General features: G+C 47.0%; 1 protein-coding gene across 10 annotated transcripts in view; it reads right to left on the reverse strand.

The window, feature by feature from the left end:
- The window catches only part of SFXN5 (sideroflexin 5), a 109618-nt gene that overhangs the window by 13773 nt on the left and 75754 nt on the right, over positions 1 to 20091 (reverse strand). For all 10 annotated transcript variants that reach the window (XM_087737020.1, XM_087737024.1, XM_087737025.1 and 7 more), the window contains one exon: positions 12600 to 12717. In XM_087737020.1, the coding sequence (XP_087593146.1) occupies positions 12600 to 12717 (118 nt within the window). The remainder of the gene's footprint in view (positions 1 to 12599; positions 12718 to 20091) is intronic.

The raw sequence follows: 20091 nt of genomic DNA on the forward strand, positions 1-20091 counted from the left end.
TGTTCTGGCTCTCGAGGGTGATCCATTTCAGAAGATTTTTCTGTGTTTTGCCATGGATGCTTTGACCGCCAGCATCTGCCTTCAGCTCTCTGTAGGACAGGGCAGAAAACAGAGGTTCTTCTCAGACCAGGCTGGGAAGGGTCTGAACGTGGTACCACGCACACCCTGCTATGACATCCGTCAGATATAAAGTATGTCAGTGACGGTGTTAGTGCCACAAGCTATTCACGCTCTATCACATCTGCTGACACCTCTGCACCGGCCCCTGAAAACATCACTGCTTTTAGCAAAGCACGACATGCAAAGTGTCAGCAGCACCTTGGGTGCCACCACGTTTCTGTATCGAGACGAGGAGGAATATTCCTCGTGCTCAACAGATGTTTGGATAAAGATGTGCAATTGCTTTTGAGACAGCTACAAGGCTTAAGATGGTACTGCCCTCACCTAAAACGGGAACAACTGACGCTGCCCTGAAGCAGAGCAGAAGAGTTTGCGGGATTTGTGGGTCAGTTATGGGACAGCAACTTCTACCACTTCATTGGTGGACTTGGCAGTGTTACATTAACGGTTGCACTTGATGATCTTAAAGGTCTTCTCCAACATAAACGATTCTGTGATTCTATGATTCTATGATTCTCTGATTCTATGATCAAGGGCAGGAGTTTTTAACTTCAGCTTCAGGAGCTGCAAATTAGCGTATCACAGCTTCTCTAAAGCAAAATAATACGCCTATCAAAAAAACCCCAACATTTTAATCAGATGGGAAGAAGGAAAACGTGGCGTTTTAGGCTACTGCCCAACCAGGCTGGAGCAGAGCACAGCTGCCCACATGCAGTGGGCTCCCCTGGCCCAGCGGCACGTTTGTTTCCAGTGCTCTAGAAATGACTGATGTTAACGGTGTCAGCAGGCGGGATAATAATATATGACAGCAGGCACCTAAGGCCGCAAGGTAGCTTCAGCCTCGGCGTGTCCCTGCCTGCCCTGTAGCAGAGCAGTACAACAGCCGCGTTTCACTCCCGCGCTCCAGCCCCCGTGTTCATTCACTTCCCCAACCCAGTCCACCAGTAAGATACCAGCTCTAACCTTCCAGTTCCCCATGGGAACCCCTCTGGTGTCTCAAGATGACATCAATGATGAACAGACATGGTGAGATGAGGAGCTGGGTCTGGTGAGCACTGGGCTCACGTGGCTCTCAGACCCTCTCAAGTTTTCCAGCTTTATAAACAGATTGAAAGGTCAACCCCCCGCATGACATCGTCGCCAAGTCATTGCAAAATTGTGGGTTTGAGTCTTCTGGGAAAGAAGAGGGTTGCCCACAGCACCAGAAATCTCAAGTATTTAAAAAAAAAAAAGAAAAGAAAAACAAATAAAGGCTTTGAAACCATAAGGTTTTAAACAGCAAGATAAAAAAAAAAGTTCTTTCTCTCTGTCTTCCAGAGAAAAGAGACATTTCCAGTTCTCTCTGGCAATTCAAGAAGGAGCAGGGCTTTCCCTCCTTTCACCCAGTCGCTGCTATCCAGGAGGTGCCAGCCTGCGCCCCTGGTGAGCACAGCACCTTGTTCCGCAATGCTTCGCACAGGACCAAGGGGCAAGACACAAGTACCACAAATTCACCACCCGTACAGAGAAAAGGAGCAGCTCAGGCATGAGACTGAACAAAGAATCGAAGTGAAGTTGTGACGGAGAGAAGCTAAGACCACGGCATGACGTGTCTTCCATGAAGTGAAGAACCACACAAAAGGCCTTTGCAGGAGCTAAGATGCCTTTTCTCCTTTACCCTGGAGAAGACGGTCTGCTCACGTGTAGGAGATAAGTGCTCATGAGGTAAACTCTCAGTTTGCCACACCAAATTAATTTCTACAGGAGCTCTGGAGAGGTGGATGTCGTAGGCTGGTACCACAGCAGAAACACAGGTGTTCTGACCTCAGGCCACCCAGCCACATGGGGTAAGGACCCTTCTTCAGGAGAGGACTTCTCCCAAAACTGTTTGTGCATGGCATTCAGTCTATAGCGTGTCGGGCAAAAGAAACTTCTTCCTGGCCTCAAGGAAGAAGCCTCACATTACATGATGGGGATTTTGTTGGGGAACATTCAAGCCAACTGATGGATGGAAAAGTCATCAACCCACCTAAAATATGATCTTGAGAACCCCCCAAAATTGCAGAGTTTAGGGTCACTGCTCCTTGCTGGAATGAAAGGCATCACAAAAAGAGTTAGAGTCAGCTCTCCTCTTTTAGAAGAAAAAAAATCCTACTTTTGAATATGGACATTATGAACAAGGCAAGTTTCCCTTTTGATGAAAATGAGCTATTAGGTCCATCCTGGTAAGAATCCCTCCAGCAGTTCTGTCGAGGAAGAGAGCATTTGTTGCTATTTGGTGAGAACATAAAACCCTGCAATTCTCCTGCTATTCAGAAGGAAGAGCGTGATGAGTATTGCAAGGTTTAGGGATGTCCTTGGTGCTTTAAAGAAGCTAAGCAAGTTCCTCAGCATCCCAACCTCCATCCCATTCCCTTCTCTTGAAGGACTGACAGCCTCACTAGAAACAGGCTGCTAGATCCAAATGATTTAAAAAGCAATTACAGATAATTGTATATACCTGTGCTTGGGAAATGTGATTAATAACGCATTCTCCGCAGTAAGCAAGCATGCCTACAGCAGGCAAGTCTGGACAACTGGCCGCCTTCCTTAGCTCATATCCTTAACGTCTCACATGGAGTAGTCTGAGCTATGGTTGCTTCCGATGAGCTAAAACAACTGTTTCTGAGTATGCAGAAAAGGACATATCCAACTCTACGCAGAAGGAGAGGGGTAAGCCGGGGAAAAGCTGGGGACAAACCCAGTTGCACCAAATAAAGAGGCTGATGGCAACCAAGAAAGGGGACTGAGTTTTCGGGATGGGCTGGCAGAAAGAGAGGAAAGGTCTTGGCTTTCAGGCCAAGAAGAAACCAGCAGAGCCCAAGACCCGCAGGAGGACTGCCGCGGGCAGGAGGAGACGGGAGGGCCATCTCCACAGGCTCTGGGAGAGCAGGGCAGGAATCCTTGGGGGAAGTGCTTCGGGAGGAGCCCCTCTGTTTACAGTAGGTGCTGCTGAAAGGTGTCCTGAAGAAAGACAGCAATTAACAGGCCTGGAAAAAAATGGCTTCTTTCCACAAAGTGCCTTTTAAGTATGTTTTTTGAGCCACTTCAAGGGTTAATGTTTAGCTGTTTATCCGGAGTTGTCGGATGTCAGCTCTTTCTTTTGACTCCTAATGGCTTATAGCCATCAGGAGGTGAAGACTCCTCAAAAGAGATGGTGTCAGGAATGTTTTTTTTATGCCCACTAGCACCCACACACCTGCAGGAGCCTGTGCTTGCAGGATAGATAGTTTACATACTTGAACCTGTATCCCAGGGACAGAGATATAAACATGAAACCAGATCCCGTCTGACACCGCTGCTGAAGCCCCTGGGCAGTACAAAAGGGTCCTTTCTCCCACACCCACCTCGAATGACCACAAATAACAGTTCGGTTCAAGCCCTTGCTTCCCAGCGAGAACAAGCTCTGCTGGTCCAGGTTATGATTTTAGGGCCAGATCCTGTGAAGTTTTCAGCACCTTTGACTCCCGTGAACGCTGGTCGTGAAACAAAGGACCACTCTCACGAGCAGACTTCAAAAACCAGCTCGGTCACAAATCAAAGCCTCTCGGACAGGGAACGTGAGAACAAAGACACGGGCTCCAAATCAATCAGAGCACTGCTCGCTCGTGACCTTCCCCAGACGAGAGACGTCACTGAGCCTAATAATTACACCGTGACGTGCAAACAGGCTGAGCAGTTGTAAATCTAACCACCCCAACGTTTCCTAGGGGCTTGTAAAGAGTGATGGTGGAGCTGATGCCCCTGAAGACCAGATCCTTCCTCTTCCTCTTGGAAAGAAGGACCTTAGCTCCCCGAAGTGACTGAGACCTCCCAACCCCAGCCCATCGGGGAACGAGTAGGCATGGGGAATGCTTTGATTTTGAGAAAGACATGGGGAAAAAAAAAACATGGGAAGGGGAGATGTCCTGATCCAGAAATGCTCTTTGCTTTGCAAAACTGGTTCCTTCTCTCCTGCTCATGTCTTAGGTACGTGACCCCACAGCAAGAGGAGTTTCAGTTGTGCCAGAACATGAACCAAAACGGCACTGCAACAAAATACGCCGTGAGTTTGGGAAATGGGTGATGTGACAAGGCAGATCCTCCTTCTGTGAGATTACCACCCATGGGTTTGCATCTGGAACTGCTGCTGCATCCAACTGGGAGAGGGCAGAAGGAAATTACTGGGCCACAACATCTTCCCTATCCTCCTGTTGCAGTCCCAGAAAAAGAACTTAAAAGAGCATCACACAGTAGTGATGAGGAGTTATGATACAATAATGAGAATCTGCGGGTTTTCATGACTTGGGAACAAGAATGTCACAGTCATGTAGGATCTGGAACTTTTGGTTTGTTTGGTTTTTAGAAGCTCTCTGCAGAAACACCAAAGACTGAATTGAAGCCCTCCCTGAAGCAAGGAGGGAGCTTGTGGCTGTTGGTTCAGCAGCTCAGGCTAAAGCACCACTGGAAGCAGAGGAGAGGACTACTAAGCCTGAAGTGTCCCCATGTGTTCAGGAATGCCTTCACCTGGGAGATGTGCTCAAGAAGGGAGTTTAGAGCATGTAAGCCTGCCTGTGTCCTTGCCTTGAATATGCCTGAGCTCCCCAAAAAGCTCTGCTGCCACTTTGACTTGGAAGTTCATAGTATGGAGGGTGGTCTGACCTTGCAGGTACAGCAAAAGCTCTGGGCTTCTTTCTGTCTGTGTCACACTGGAGACCATGGCAGAGGGAGAGAAACTCAAGGTAGGAGCAGGAACTGGGGCAGATCTCTGCAGCCAAGAGCAAGTCATAGAATCACAGAACAGAATCACAGAATGGTTTGGGTCGGAAGGGACCTTAAAGATCATCAGTTCCAACCCCCCTGCCATGGGCAGGGACACCTTCTGCTGGACCAGGCTGCTCCTGACAGAAGAACCGGTGTAGGAGACCTGCAATGGGTTAGAAACAGTCCATGGGCATCTACAGAGCACAGGAATAACACCGACAATTACTGTGATAGTTAATGATAACAGCTCATCACCATCCTCTGGAGAGACCCTTCCAGCTCCCGGTGCGCCTCTCTGCAAGCCTAAGCGCAAGCACGAATCCAGCCAAATCATCTCAAACCACCTAAATACTTCCAGTAACGCAGAGACTCCTCCATGCTAGCGGGCTCCCGGGCAGCAGCTTTCCCATGCAATGCAATCAGAAGGGAACTAAAAGATGTAGAGGGAATCTGCAGCACAGGAAACAAGCTACTGTGGTATTTTTTTTCTTTTTTCCCTGGTTGCTTTGACAGGAAAGGTGTTCTGCAGATGCCAGGCTGCCGCGGGGGGCGAGGGGGGAGAGCAGCGGAGGTGTAAAGGGAAAGCCAAAGGGTAGGGCCAAGGGGGAAGCGGTGTGTGAAGTCTGGCTCCTTGGGAAACACATGCTGGGTCTGCAAACCCTGCCCTGACAGCTGGTGCAGGTGAAGGAAAACCTGAGCTGAGAAGGGGGGCTAAGTCGGGAACACATCGTCTTCTCTTCTGCTTGATGCTCTCAACCAGAGAGGCCTGGTGAGAGCAGGGAAGGAAGGGAGACAGCAGAGAAGCAAATAGTAGAAGCGCTCCTGTCTCAAACCAAGTGAGATCGAAACCTTGCCAAAAAATTGGCTGGTTAGCCCAGAGTCAGGTTCAAGTTCACTGCTCATCCCTCAGCCTGCAGCCTCCGACCACCCTTCCCTGTTCAGCAGATGGCAGTTACCGTGCAGTCGCCTTCTTGAGACGTCCAGGTGCGGATCCTGTTGTGCTGCATGGCTAAGGTCCCACCGCTCTGCATGAGCTACTGGGACCAGGGCTGAGTACTGGGGACTGGTCCCACAGTGCTTTGAGCTGCTCTGGTGACTTCATGAAGACTGATGGCCAGGGTTGTGATTTGATCTGCAGCAGGGAAGGATTTGTCACAAAAAGCTGGTGACAAACACTTCAGTCTCCAGACTTCAGGTCCATGCCCAGGCTGACGGCAAGGGTAGGCTCCATCAGAAGTACGGGAGGACAGATGTACCCTTCGCTCTGTGCGCAAGTCTCAGACACTTAAAGCAAAGGCGAAAGAGATCTTTGCCTTGCCACTGCTCAGCTGAGGCATGGTACTGTCGTGGTGCAGGAAGACACGACTCTCCTGTAATGTAAGATTAAGGCCATGGTCCTCTGATGTCAAAACTGAGCTCAAATAAGCCCTATAACTCATAAATCATATTAACCTAGAGAGGTCCCAGACTAAAATTATCGCATCACATCTTCCTGAGTACTTGCAATGGGACAGGCAGGGCTACAGCTGCATGAAACACCATGAACCTGAATCCAGTCTCAGGCTCGGGGGACAACCGGTATGGCACAGCTTGCACCCATACGGCCAAACTCTTCCCCCAAAGAGGAAGGCTCTATGCGTTGGGAGTTTACAACTGGGTTTACAACTATAGACTTAGTTTATGATTTCCTTGAGCTATTATTTCTTATAAAAGATGGGCTAGTAACTTACATTCGAGTTTTGTGCAACCATGTCCAGCCTTTGTGTGTAGTCATGGCAGTATCATTCTGCTGGTCCCCAAACGTCACCTCCTCTCCCATCACTTTCCCCTTCCAGGCACAGGACTACGCTCTGAAAAGCGTCACTCATTCGTCCTCCAACCTCTGACAGGAACAAGTCCATCCTTACCAAAGAACGCCAGGCGCAAACCTTGTTAAGCACCATCCTTCATCTGAAGGCCAGAACAGGGCTCAACATGTTTCCAAATACCATAGCTTTTCTCTCCAGCCCTACTTGAACCTCATCAGTATTCAGCCACTCAGTATCATATAAATCCTGGGCGTTTCTGCTCAAGTAAAAACTTCCATGGGCATTAAAGAAGCTCACACAGATCACTTCTCCATTTTAAGTTCATGTGGAAAATAAAGATACTCTTGCCTATGTCAATAGTTACTTTGCCAGAAGAGAAACTGGATCAGTACAGAGGAGAGGAACCTCAGATGAACCTCTTAATGCTTCAGAAGTCAACGATGGAGCATCGCCTCTGTGTCAGCATGAAACCAAAGCTTCAGGGCACAGCTTGAATCTTCCGCAGTCTTTGGGAGACACATACCACTGAGCTTCCAGCCAGTCCTTAAAGACCTCGTGCCACTTCTTTTCTAAGAGGAGTTCCTTCCAAGCCCAACCTTCATCCCAAGGGTAGACTTTGGCCAGGTCACCAGACTCTCAGGAAACCATTCCTCAGACCCAGAAGCAAAGAAAAACCACAGAACTTCTCACTTCTCAAACATTTTTCCCCATGGCAGCTGGCAAATCCTTTCCTTTGCTTCCAATCCAAGTTGGACAAAATTACTGCAGAGAATCCCTCCTGCTCCCCTCCCCCCGCGCAATGTAATCCCAAGGGAGAAATGGTTTCATGGGGACCCCCTGCCGTCTTGCATCTGATTTCCCTCCTAAGTATGGTATAGGGAAGCGTCTCGAGGGCTATGGCTGTGACCTCCATACAGCTCTTTTGTCAAGTGCCATTTCATTAAAAAATCAGCCTTTTAACTGTGGACACATTTCAACCTCACCAAATCTGCTAATTATTGACAGTTGGTGAAGAGGAGATTTCACTTGTTCCTCCTGTTAAACTGCATCTAATTAGTAATTACTGGTTCACTGTCATCTTTACTGCAATAATCCCACTGCACATTGGCTCATTAACCTTTTGCTTTTCTAAAGCAGCCTGCCAACAAGATGAAGGCTAAAACAGATTGGAAAACAATAGCTCAGCCTTGGATTTTAGGCTGTTTATTCCCCTCATCCTGGAGATCCAAAAGGAAGATTATTTTTAAGAAAAGGCTTTCAGCTGAAATCAGCCTAATTCCGGAAGATGGCTTGTTCTGCCCTAACCAGCAACCAAGGTCCTTTAAACTTAACCTGTGGTGAGGGCGCGTGTATTAGAGCCGGTGGAAGGATCTTCTCTGCCATCAGCTCTTGCTTCGGCTCCATTTCTCACCTGGGTTTATCCTTCTTTATCAGCACGCCCCAGGACACTGGGCATGGGACGAGGCAAGTTTCGGTGGGTTTGCAACAGCCTGGATGTCCAACAGCATCCTCTTGGATGCTGAAAAATGAATGATCGGGACGAGCAGGGACCAAAGGGTGGAAAATCAGTGGAGCAACCCCATGGTTATTTCTTTTGCTGCTACACTGAATTTCATTTGCACAAGTCCCATTTTCAGTTTGGAACTGTCACAGCTGTTTCTATTGGCAGTGCATAGCTGAGTAGGAGTTGTCAGTGGGGATGCTGTAGGATAGGCGGCTAGAAAAGAGATTCCCCGGGGGGCATGGGAGGCAGTTGGAGGTTGTGGGCTAAATGCATTAACTAGATGTTTCTCCTAAACTTAACAGCAGTGAATTACTTGATGCATATTGATGCATTTAGGTACCGGAGTTAACACTGTACTGGGATGAAAAGTGAATTTCTCAGCATCTGAAGCATGCTTAGTCTCAAGGGCCCATGTCTTTACAGCTGACACTAGGGTTTTATTTTTATAAGGTGATCTTCAAAATCGTAACATCTAGAAACATGCTGTAATTCGGGAGCACCGTTACAGACATCAAAGCGGATTCCGTCTGTACAAAAACCAAGGAAGGTACGAGGTCTTAGCTAGACTAAATACCAACCAAAGAGCAGATCTGGATGCATTATCCTTCCCAGCACATGAAGGTTGTTCAGCTCCAGAATTTTCATTTAGTTTATATTGGTGCTCCTGTATGCAACCAGAGCTGAATTCTGATTTCTCTTACGTTACTTTAAAGCAGGTATAACTCTGAAGCAGCTACAGCTGATGTGATAAGGTGGCTGCATTTATCTAGCACATTTATTAGATCCATTGCAAGGCTTCAATTCTGCTTGAAAACTAATTGTAAGTTTGAGCCCCTTTAGAAGAGTGGATCAAAGGCGGCCAGTCAAGCTCCCATGCTAAAACAAGCGCTTAATAACACATCAGCTTCTGTGTTTGCTCTCTGACTAAAGAAAAAGGACTGTGAATGTGTGATTAAGGGCAGAATTTGGCTCATTTGCAATTCCTGAAAGGGTTGCTGCTCAGACCATAATCATATTTTTGGAACAGAACACGCCTATTACATCTTGTTGTTAATAATTTACTCCCTGGGTAGTGCTCATTACAACAGCATCATCTCAGTCGTGTTATGTTCATAGCTGCTTCACCTACCGCGGTTATGAGAAAAAGCAAATACACACATGTGTACATATATACACGTGCATATGCATATACCTATACAGAGAGGTCAACGTTCAAACACTCAAAGTCTATTAACTTAGTTATCTGACAAGTTCATGGACCACTGATGAGTGACCGAGAAGTGACACGTATTGAGACATGCTCTTTGCAAGGAAACTCGGATTTCCTATGGAAGACCGTGAAGAAATGGCTCTGGAGAGGTTGTTTCAGATAAATCACTTGCTCTGCTCACTTGAGCATCCCCACAGTCACTGACCGCTGAGAAAGTCTCAATGAGATTTTGCGGGATGGGCGGAATGCCCTTTATACACACACTCCTACATATTTATAATGAACGCAAACATAACTGGAAGACTGTTCAGACCAGGCTGCTATGGAGAACTTGATTCCGTGGTGTCAACAGATGTGAGGTCCAGCTGCACTCATGGAGCTAACTCCAGTTGAGTGGAGCCGAGACCCCAGTAGGTAATGAGCTATACCACCAGCTTTAATGGTTTCTCTTCGTTGACATGAAGCGTGGGCAGAGAGCACGTCATTCTGTTTGATCTACTAATCAGTGCTGATTCATGTTTACACTGCAGATAACATTTCATCTGCTTTTAGAAGGCCATTTTCAAGCGATGCTGGATGGTTTCAGTATCGCCTGATGCCTGCAATTTGAATATCCCTTGAAGGAAGCCAGACCTTAATTTTCCTTGTGGGCTACAATTCATTCAGCTTTTAGCATCAACACAATTTCTCAAGCTGCAGTATCAGATACTATACGTTATAAATTATCTGTAACCCATAAAGCTAGAATACAAAAGGCAAAAAGACCTTGAGAGCTTCATTTTTAGATAAAGAAACTACGGCAATGGATAATTATTTTTGTAGAGCCCAAAGTGTTTAACTCTGAATACCTCTGATTCTGGTAGCAAAACTTTAGTTCCCACTGACCTTAGTAGGCACTTACTATTTCAGAAAAGCCCATGCTGAGCGATGCCTATGGAAAATACTGGAAATGTACAAAATGCTAAATTTCAGAACAGAATTGTAGGGTGAGTTTCCTGTCTGTGTTGAAAGAATGGTTTGGTTTGGCCAGCGTTATTAAACATTTGCATTGAAAATACACAATGACCGCCGCTTAAGGCTTGAGATGACACGAAGTCTGGGAAAGTGGTAAATAATTAAGAGCCCAGGTCACTGATACAGAGGCCTCTAGATATGTGGAAAAGAAGACAACGCGAAACATACTGTGGTCAAACATAAAAGTGCTTCTGGATGCAAATAGTGTACCTATGGCATGGAGCACCATTTTGGAAGAACGGTGGCAATGTCACCTTCGGGGTAAATGAGGTTGGTGGTACCTCCTGTGGTCTTGCTTCCCTGGTTATCTTGAAAGGAGACCTCCCAGGAAAGGCCATGGCTACCTTCTGGTGGGTGAAGCACCTTTCCCTGGGAAGAGGAGCATAAGGGATGCTCTATGTCCAAGTCTCCTTCCGACAGGAACTTTGGACATACTCTGGGCATGTATCTTGAATGGGTACGAGACCTGGAAATACTCCTCAGTCTTTCATAACCAAAACCTCTGAGCAGAACTTAGGATCACAGCAAAAAAACTGATGGACAAGGAGCTAAGGTTGAGCTCATGCCAAAATGACTAACATGCTCTGTGGATGTATGAATTCGAGTAGAAGCAGGCAAATCACATTGCTCCTGCAACTGGTACTTGTGCAACTTCTTACTGGAATACTGTGTCTGGTTCTTATGGAAGTGCTCCAAAAAGGATGTTGACTAATTAGAAAAAGTTTAAGGAAGAGCCATATGAATCATTAAAGCTTCAGAAAACACGTCTTTTAGCAAGAGCCTCCAAGATTGAGATATATTCAGTTTCTTAAAGAGAAGATGAAGGGATGGTTTTATCTCAGCCTGTAAACAGCTAGAAGGACAACAAAAAATTTGTAACACGTTTTTCAGTCTAGCAGACAAGTGTACAACAAGATTCCCTGGCTAGAAGTCATGGGTAAACCCATCCTAAAAAAAATGAATTAACCAGCAGAGACCGTGATACCAATTTCTGATCAACTGTTCTAGTTGACACAGAAAGAACTGCAGCAAAGTCCTTTGCTCTGTTTGATAGAGGTTTTACTTCTTTATAATAGTGACCCTCCCTATAAAGGTACACATTTACAATCTGCCAACCTATAAGCACCAAACACTGAATGGTCAAAATTTATGACTTACAGAAAAATACACCTTAGCAATTTGTTCAACTAACTTAGGTACACGTGATTTCATTAGTCATGCTGCCTGTTTCCTTGGCTAGTTTTCCTCTGTTCCCCCCAGGCCGTGCTTTCCCAGGGCCAGGCTAGATGATGAAAAGGCAGAAACTCTCAAAGAAGCTCTGGGAAAGTACATCCACATCAAACGTGTATTCCACGCTCTTTGCTTAATGGACAAAGACCTGTTTTCACTATGTTAACGCCAACGAAACACCGTTATCATGGGAGAGGGTGAGCTGAACCACGTTCTCCCTGGTGCAGCTCAGCTCTAAGCTCACGTCCCCAGACAAGACAGGATGAGCCCAGCTGGAGTCTCTGAGCAGAAGTCATCAGTCAGAAACACCAACAACCCTTGACTTGTGATCTGACCAGACCTGACCTGGGTATCACTAAAGAGGGACCAGATACCCTCCGTGCTAGCTGAGACACTCCTCTGACTGGGGATCAGGAGGGCAGAACATTATCCTCATACATTTAAAAAACCATCTTATTCCAACCTGGTTGTCCCCCTGATCCCTGGTCTTTTGATTACTGGACAGTCTAAATGCCCTCCAGGTGGGCGAGGCCTGGAGCAGACCACCCCTGTGGGAGGACAACGGATGCGATGGAAGGGAGGAGGACCACACATGGCCATCCCTTGCCTGTAAAAGGTACGTTTGCTGGGTGGAACAAAGGCTCCTCTGTTCAGTTCTTCCTCTGTTCGCTTGGAAGGTACATCCCACCACATGATCCAAACATTGGTTAAAAGCATAGAAAAGCTGTGTGATATTAATCTGTGCTAGCATGCGCTAACAGGAGGGACTAACATAACCATCACCTGCCCGGTGAATCTGCACTTGTTCCAGTGAAGAAGACAGCAACTGACTTCATCCAAAAATGAAGGAGGCCCCACAGGAATGAGACAATTACCCAGGAAGGCAAAGCAAGCAGTGGCATTGGCAAGCCCCTCTGAGATATCCCACTGCAGTGACCAGACATGTACTGACCTCGGACATCTGCGGGAAGAGACTGATGGCCAAGGGGAGGGCCAGGCCAAAGGCAGCGAGGCACACAAGGCTTTGGACTGGGAGAATCATCCGGGGACGGGACCTCAGGAGTGATGTTCTGGAAAGAAAAGGCTTCGTTAGACCATTTCATAGACGAGGTGAGTGCATGCCGTCAGCAGAACAGGCACCAGTGTTCACCCAGACCCACCGGTCTCCCTATCTCTAACTGGTCTAGGTTCCTTCTTAGTAGGTCATCAACAAGTTCACCCACAAAAGATCCCGAGTCCTGCCCACTGTGCTTTTGCATCTGCTGGGGTTACACAGCCCACGCCAACCTAAGTGGTCACTTCTCCTAAATTAAAACAGGATCACTTCACACACGCTCCCCCCCTTTCAAACCATCTCACACTGGAGTAAATGGCACACGAAGTGATCTGGCTGCACACAGGTGTCACCTGCATTAAGGCTTTGGAGCCATTAAGGTCACCCAACATCAAGGTTGGGTGAGCAGAAGGAACTTAGGCCCTATCGCGTGGTGGTACTGAAAAAGGCACATGACTTTGTTAACGGGGTAATAAAGTTGTAAACTTGACAATACCTTAATTTGTCAAAAATCAAACCTCTGCAGAGTGAGCGATAAGGATGTTTTAACACTTGCTGGCCCCAAGGGGATATTTATGAGTTCAAGACTTGTTAACAGCAAACACTTTCAGATACCTGCAAGGTCAAGTTCTGATAATGACCCATTAAGAGACCCTTCTGCCGCAATTAACGCCGAATGACAGGGACAACATTTAGCTGGTAGAAGGCGGCATGTTAAGTATATTCCAGGATACAGGACCTCAGACAGTTTACAAATGTTAAGGGGAAAAATGTCATTCTTGAGGGGTTTGTTCTGGAGCTAGTTACACCAAAAGGACACTTGTCATTCAACTTTCTTCTACCAATCTGAAACAACTGGGAATATAAACCAGTAATCTGACAGCGAGTTTTGGTTGAATATTCAGTGTATATTAGCAACGTAGAGAGTCAGCAGATTCGCTGCTGGGTCACCAGCTATGGCCTTAGTCCCAGCACGCATCTCTCCTCCGTCCATCCTGATCCTGAGGATGCCGATGCCTCACGGTGTCCCGCCATCAAACATGGGCAAAGTGCTGCCAGTTAATGCCTTTCCACTGGGGTGATAACACAGGAGCTCGCTTTTGATCGAGGAAGGTACAATCAGATTACACCAACCATGAAACATCACTGTGGTTACCGTCACCGGGGTTTTAAAAAGCATTTCTAATCCAATGCGCACCATTCGCAAGGTGCCCACCAAAACCAAGACAAGCAACCCTTCCCACACCAGGGCACGTTGCTAGCCTGCTCTGGCACAGGCACAAGTGATTGTGCAGGCACATCGCCCCATGCAGCCCCTGCAAGACAACAGACTACCTCAACCCCCGTCTACTCCACGTTTACTGCAGGCTACAAACCCGCACCTGATGAATTATAACAGAGCAGCTGATGTGTGGGAACTTGTTACCCTGCTGTACGTTGTCTGTGTGTCTGAACATTCAGACTCTTCGCCCTTTGCTAGCGATGCTCGCTGAAAGCTGTCTTCATCTTGAGAAGGTTTGGGGGAAGTGGGGAAGGAAAACAAGATCCAGAGCCTTAACTCCTCCAATATCTCAGCTCTTCACTAATAAGCTATCGAGACAGAGTTGATCCTATCAATTTCTGCTGTGAAAGCCAAGCTTCTGTTCTCCAATATTTAGCTACTTTGTTGTGCGTAGAGCACGATCTAACCTGAAAGACTCCTGCAGAAGTCCACCAGGATCCTGTCTGAGTCAGGGAAGCAGGTTACCTTGCTCCACGCTCTTCAACAAATGCAACGTTCAAGAACTGCCGTCAATAAGCTGTGATAACTAGTCCCTGGGACGCAGAGGGGCAGCTCCTGGAACTGATTTATTCTCCTGATTAAGCTGTCATGATCCATGAGAGCCCTTGCTGAGAAAATCATATGACCAGCATCCTTCAAGCCTCCCTGGAGTACAGTTTAGAACCAAGACATCACTGCTTATACCACCCCTGACATCTTCATTTGGAAGCTGCACCCTCTTTAATTACTGCCCTGTTGGGGACCTTATAATCACCCAAGTAAAAACTCAACCAATTTAAAAGGATCCCCAGTACAGCCCCCAGGTGTGATTTCCAGGAGTGCTTCAAACTCAGGCCAGTTCAAATTACCATGGCTAACCTCCTAATTAAGAAGAGTTATGGCTTGATTTAAAAAGGAGAGGGGACTAATTAACGCATGTAGTGTAATGTCTTAATTGGGATTCAGATTCTAAAATTCGTGAGGTTCAGAATAAATGACTCGTAATTAGTCGAGAGGTCCACTTTTCTTCTGTCCCTAGGATCTTTGCTCTCGCCACAGATCTCAGAAATTAAGTAAAATATTGCATGCTGCATTTTGTTAGCTGTCAAATGCAATCAAAAACCCTCTTTTCACCCATTAGCCCCCCATCAGAAGTGAATGATTCGATGTTTCCAAAGGGTTTAATTGCAGAGCATTACGGCAGATTAAAAATAAATAATATTAATATCTATTTGTTGAAGAGCGAATTAGTTTACAACACTGTCCCGTGTGCTCTGCCAAGCGGTTTGACCAGGGAAGCGGAGGCCTGGACCTTTAGATCCCCCCGATCACCCAACTTTGCCATTGGCATCTTCTGAAGCAGACTGCTGTATTCACAAGAGCAAATACCATCTTACCCTACCAGTAATTCTGCAGAAGCACTTGAAGCTATTTTCATACGAGAACAGCAGTTTTACAGACTGTCACCACGTACACAGGACGGGACTGGCCAGGCTCTGGTGAACTAAAGCTTGGCGCTCGGATTAGACAACACGGGATCGAAAAATTTGCACCCAGAGAAGGTCTCACATTGGAAATCTTCAGGAAGACAATAATAGGTATGTTTTATTGTTCCCAATTTTAGAAGCCAAATTTTTGGCACAAATGGTCCGCCTCGCTAGCATAAATGATCCATAGTTATACCTTTGGATGGCAAAGAACATGCATTTTTGCAATACTTCCCCCCTCCTCTCTCTTTTTCCTTTTTTTTAAAGAGTTGTTTCTTTACCCCGCTTCAGAGCCCCCTAACGCCTACTCTTTCTGCAATTTGCCCTCATAAAATTTGCCTGGCAGATATTAAAAAGGCAGCAACACGCTGGGGAGCTTCTGGCTTACGGATCCTAGGTAGCACTTACTGCTAACGGATATACCTAAACCAGCTAGACCTTACGGATAACATTTCAATATGCATGAGTGTGCATGTACGTAGGTATATACACAGACACACGCATACTTGTACAGACAGTACATCTGCTCCGCAGAGACAGTGTGTTGTAGATCTTGTAAATACACCTTCATTCAACTTTCATCACATTGTTCATTAGTGGTTTAAATTTTGCATAATTTGGCAGCTGCCTCTGGCGTTTTTCAAGAGGTACTGTAATTTATTCCATATGGAAGTCAGTTGCTGTACTAAAAAGGAGTTATCAGGTTCAGTGAACCAGAGCTGTATTTGTCTAGAAGGAGGTGTCAGATGCTAAACTAAATATGACAGGAGTTAACCGAAGTCTCCCAGCTGACAGATTCTGTGGGGTTTCTGGAGTGTTTGGTATAAACAGGTTCAAAGCTAATACATACATCGCAAGACGCCGAGGATGCCGGCGGGGTAAGAAAAGCGCTGGAGGCTGAAGCTCCGGGTATCCCGAGGTATCCCAGGCTCCTCAGAGCCCGGGGTTCACAACACCCCTCTGATGTGCAAATAGTTTGGGGTGGTTGTCCTACCCCAGGCCCCAGATCTGCTGAGAACCTCCCAGAGCCGGCACCGTACCACGTCTCTCCTTCAGAGACCCCGTCAGGTCTCTCTGCTATCTGCGGAGGGTGTTTCCGAGCTTTTCTCATTCATTTGGGGTCATTTTGGGGAATGCTGAGCTTTTCTAGCTCTGTCTGCTGTCCTGTCCAGCCAGGCCACCGCTGTCCTCCTGATGGGGAGCATCTCCTGCTCTTGGCTGTAGCCCCAGTGCCCCCTCCAGAGGACACAGCAGATGCAAACAGAGTGCGGCTGGGGGATTTTTGTGCTTGATTGACATAATTAAAGGAGCAGTTTCAATGTTTACTCTGGAGACAGCCACAGCAGTTTAAGGTGTCGCTGCTGGCGGCTGTTTAGTTTAAACAAACTTCAGCGAGGGTTTAGCTGGACGGAGAGACTTTGCACTTCAAAGGGGGAAGAGCACTTGTAGGAAACATTCTGCACGCACTGGCAGAAGAAGAATATCTCCAGCAAAAGGCCATGAACATGAGGCCCAGGAGGGCCTCCCACCTCACACGCATTTCTGCAGTGAAAAACACAGTTTAAGCTGAAGAAAACGCCCTTCCAGCACCACAAAGCCATAGGCTGAGCACTGGCTATCCATCAAGAGAATCCATTTTTCATGCTTAGACTGACTTAGCTAAGCCAGAGCAGCTCTCTAATGTTGATCCAACCTGGGAGCATCCTAATTTTATGAGCTTTACGGGAAAACAGCCCTGACAACTGCTGCGTGAGGATGCTGTGGCAGCCCTGCCACCAGAGCAGGATGGCGTGGAGGCGAAAGAGTAGAAACACTCCTCTTTCATGGACACAACTAGTCTGCTCCCCGCTTCTCTCTCAGCTCTTGCCCATTTACAGTTCCAGCTTTCTCTCTCCTCCATAAACACCGCACAGTCGGCTCTAGGGCCTCCTCTTGTCTAGCCTGACATTCATGAGCTCTTGGAGCCCATCCTCAGACCTTCTGCTGCACTTCAGACCCTCCGAGGCAGAGAAGAGGCTTTAGGATAAGGAGATAAGAGGAGCTTACGTTCTTCAATCTCCACTGCCAGCTATTAGCTCAAAGTGCCCACAGCAGACATAGCTGGTGGACTGAGCTTGTCCACCACTTGTCCAGACCACATGAACCAAGTACCACTGGATTTGGGCTCTCCTACCCCGGAGCTCAGCCTACAGGGGAACCTGAGGTTGCACTTACACACAGACCGGGATGCTCTACCCACAGACCAGCTGCGTGATGGGCTTCAACTCTGCAAGGAGTCAGAGGCTGGACAAAGACTACTGGAGAAGTCTTGGATGATGGCTGGGAGAAACCGGCACCATTTCCCAAATTTCATCCTGACGACCAGACAAAAGGATTCACAGAAGCATCTGTATAAAGGGAAATGTCCGAGGGACGAGAAGTCCAACTTCATGCAGTGGATGTAGTTGTCCCGTCTGTGACATGGAAGTACTAGTGAAGTTTCCATTGTCTGCTCCAAAGTCAGCTACATCCCATAGATGAGTTGTCTTCATCTCATAGACGATGCGAAACCAATATTTTTCCGTATTAAAGTTGCCAACATGGATATTATTTATAAAACTTAAATGAGAATACATCTGCACAAAATAACTGACACCGTGTTCCCCGCATGGCATATGTAGTCTCAAAATAAACATTGATTCTATATGTTAGCTGCTTCAACAGAGCGTCCAAGCAGCAGGAAATGCATGAAACATGGGGAAAGAATGGCGCGCTGCGGAGCGCAGCAGTGGGAGGTAACATTGAATTACTTGGAGAGCAGAGAAGGCGGCCCTGGGAGTTAAAATACACAGCAGGCAAAGAGACGAGAGAAGCCAAGAGAGCTGAAAAAAATGGCACAAGAGACGAGAGAGGCAGCTGGGGGAGTTAAAACATGCAGATGGAGAGATGGCTGAGAGAGAGGAAAGACCTGGATCCAAGTGGAAAGACGACGACCAGGAACTGGCCACTTAAAATAAACTTTTTGAATACCGAGATGAAAACGAGGGAGCGGGTTTTCTACGAATCCGAAAAGCGCTGCGGGGAGCACGTAGCTTGCTCCCGGGGTGGTGCGACTCCCACCCAACCGCAGCACTGTCACCCACTTCCACCCGGACCCAAAGGCAAGGCAGGAGGATCGCCCTCCTCCTTCGCCGCAACCCCAAATGCAAATGACTTAGTAGAGGATCCAGATTGCGACTTCTGATTCCAGATCTCCAGCCTCCAAATGATAAGCCGTCACTCTCGTCTTTCTCATTTATAGACACTGTAAGGATTTCTATAAATAAATTGATAATGCATGCCTTGATATGACTCCCATTAAAAACGCCCTAGTCTAACTAAAATTCTACTAAATTTTAAAAGTTAAACTTTTCACCAAATCCTCCAAGTTTTTCTTCCAAGATGAGGTTTCACCTCTGACTCTGTCCTTCAATAATCACTTTAGAAGATCTGTGAGTTGATGCCCGGCCTGCGTATCCCTCGGCTATGCAAAGGGATGCTCTCTGTGGCAGGTGAGTGCTGCCACGACCCACAGCGATACCACCTCGAGCTGCGTGGCCAAGCTGCACCTCACTCCCTATCCCTGCTGTTTCTCACTCACAGGCTTCCAGGAATCCAAAGATATTTGATGGAAAATGAAACAGTAGGCACCAAGCTCTAAGTAGAATTTAGGCAGGCAAAATCAGTGCCCAGATATTTTTATATCTACAGAGTTTCATTTGGGGGTGGTGGGGAGGACCGTATTCTCTTGCAAACCTGAATTAGGTCTTTCTATTAGTTAAAATGACAACTTTTTGAAGACAGCCTCCTGTTGTCTTCAAATGTCTCCTACATTTGCTTGACAGATAAAATTAGTTTCAATAACTCTTGCACAGAGCACAGGTGCATTTAGTAAAACTCATCATATCGGTACAAGAAGTTACGATGCCCCCAAGTGCAAAGCAAATTTCACTGTTAGTTTTATTTGAGCTTGTGGATGCTTAGCAAGACTCATGATGGTCCTCAGCGTTTCCTGTTGATGACAATCATTTATAGACCAGATTTCTAGAAACTTTGAATTTTTGCACATAAAGATTTTTGACTGTTCATGTTTGTGCTGGTTTTGGCTGGGGTAGAGTTAACTTTCTTCATAGAAGCTAGTATGGGGCTATGGTTTGGATTTGGGCTGGAAACAGTGTTGATAACACAGGGGTGTGTTTGTCATCGCTGAGCAGTGCTTACACGGAGTCAAGGCCTTTTCTGCTCCTCACCCCACCCCACCAGCGAGGAGGCTGGGGGGCACAAGGAGCTGGGAGGGAACACGGCTGGGAGAGCTGATCCCAACTGACCAAAGGGACATCCCACACCACAGGACATCATGCTCGGCACTTAAAGCTGGGGGAAGAAGGAGGAAGGGGGGGACGTTCGGGGTGATGGCGTTTGTCCTCCCAAGTCACCGTTATGTGTGATGGAGCCCTGCTTTCCTAGGGATGGCTGAGCACCTGCCTGCCGATGGGAAGAGGTGAATAAATTCCTTGTTTTTCTTTGCTTGCGTGCGCGGCTTTTGCTTTACCTATGAAACTGTCTTTATCTCAGCCCACGAGTTTTCTCCCTTTTACCCTTCCGATTCTCTCCCCCATCCCAC

This window comes from Nipponia nippon, unplaced genomic scaffold (genome assembly GCF_047370975.1).
Source record: "Nipponia nippon isolate SJK-2023a ecotype South Korea unplaced genomic scaffold, ASM4737097v1 scaffold_6, whole genome shotgun sequence".
NCBI lineage: Eukaryota > Metazoa > Chordata > Aves > Pelecaniformes > Threskiornithidae > Nipponia > Nipponia nippon.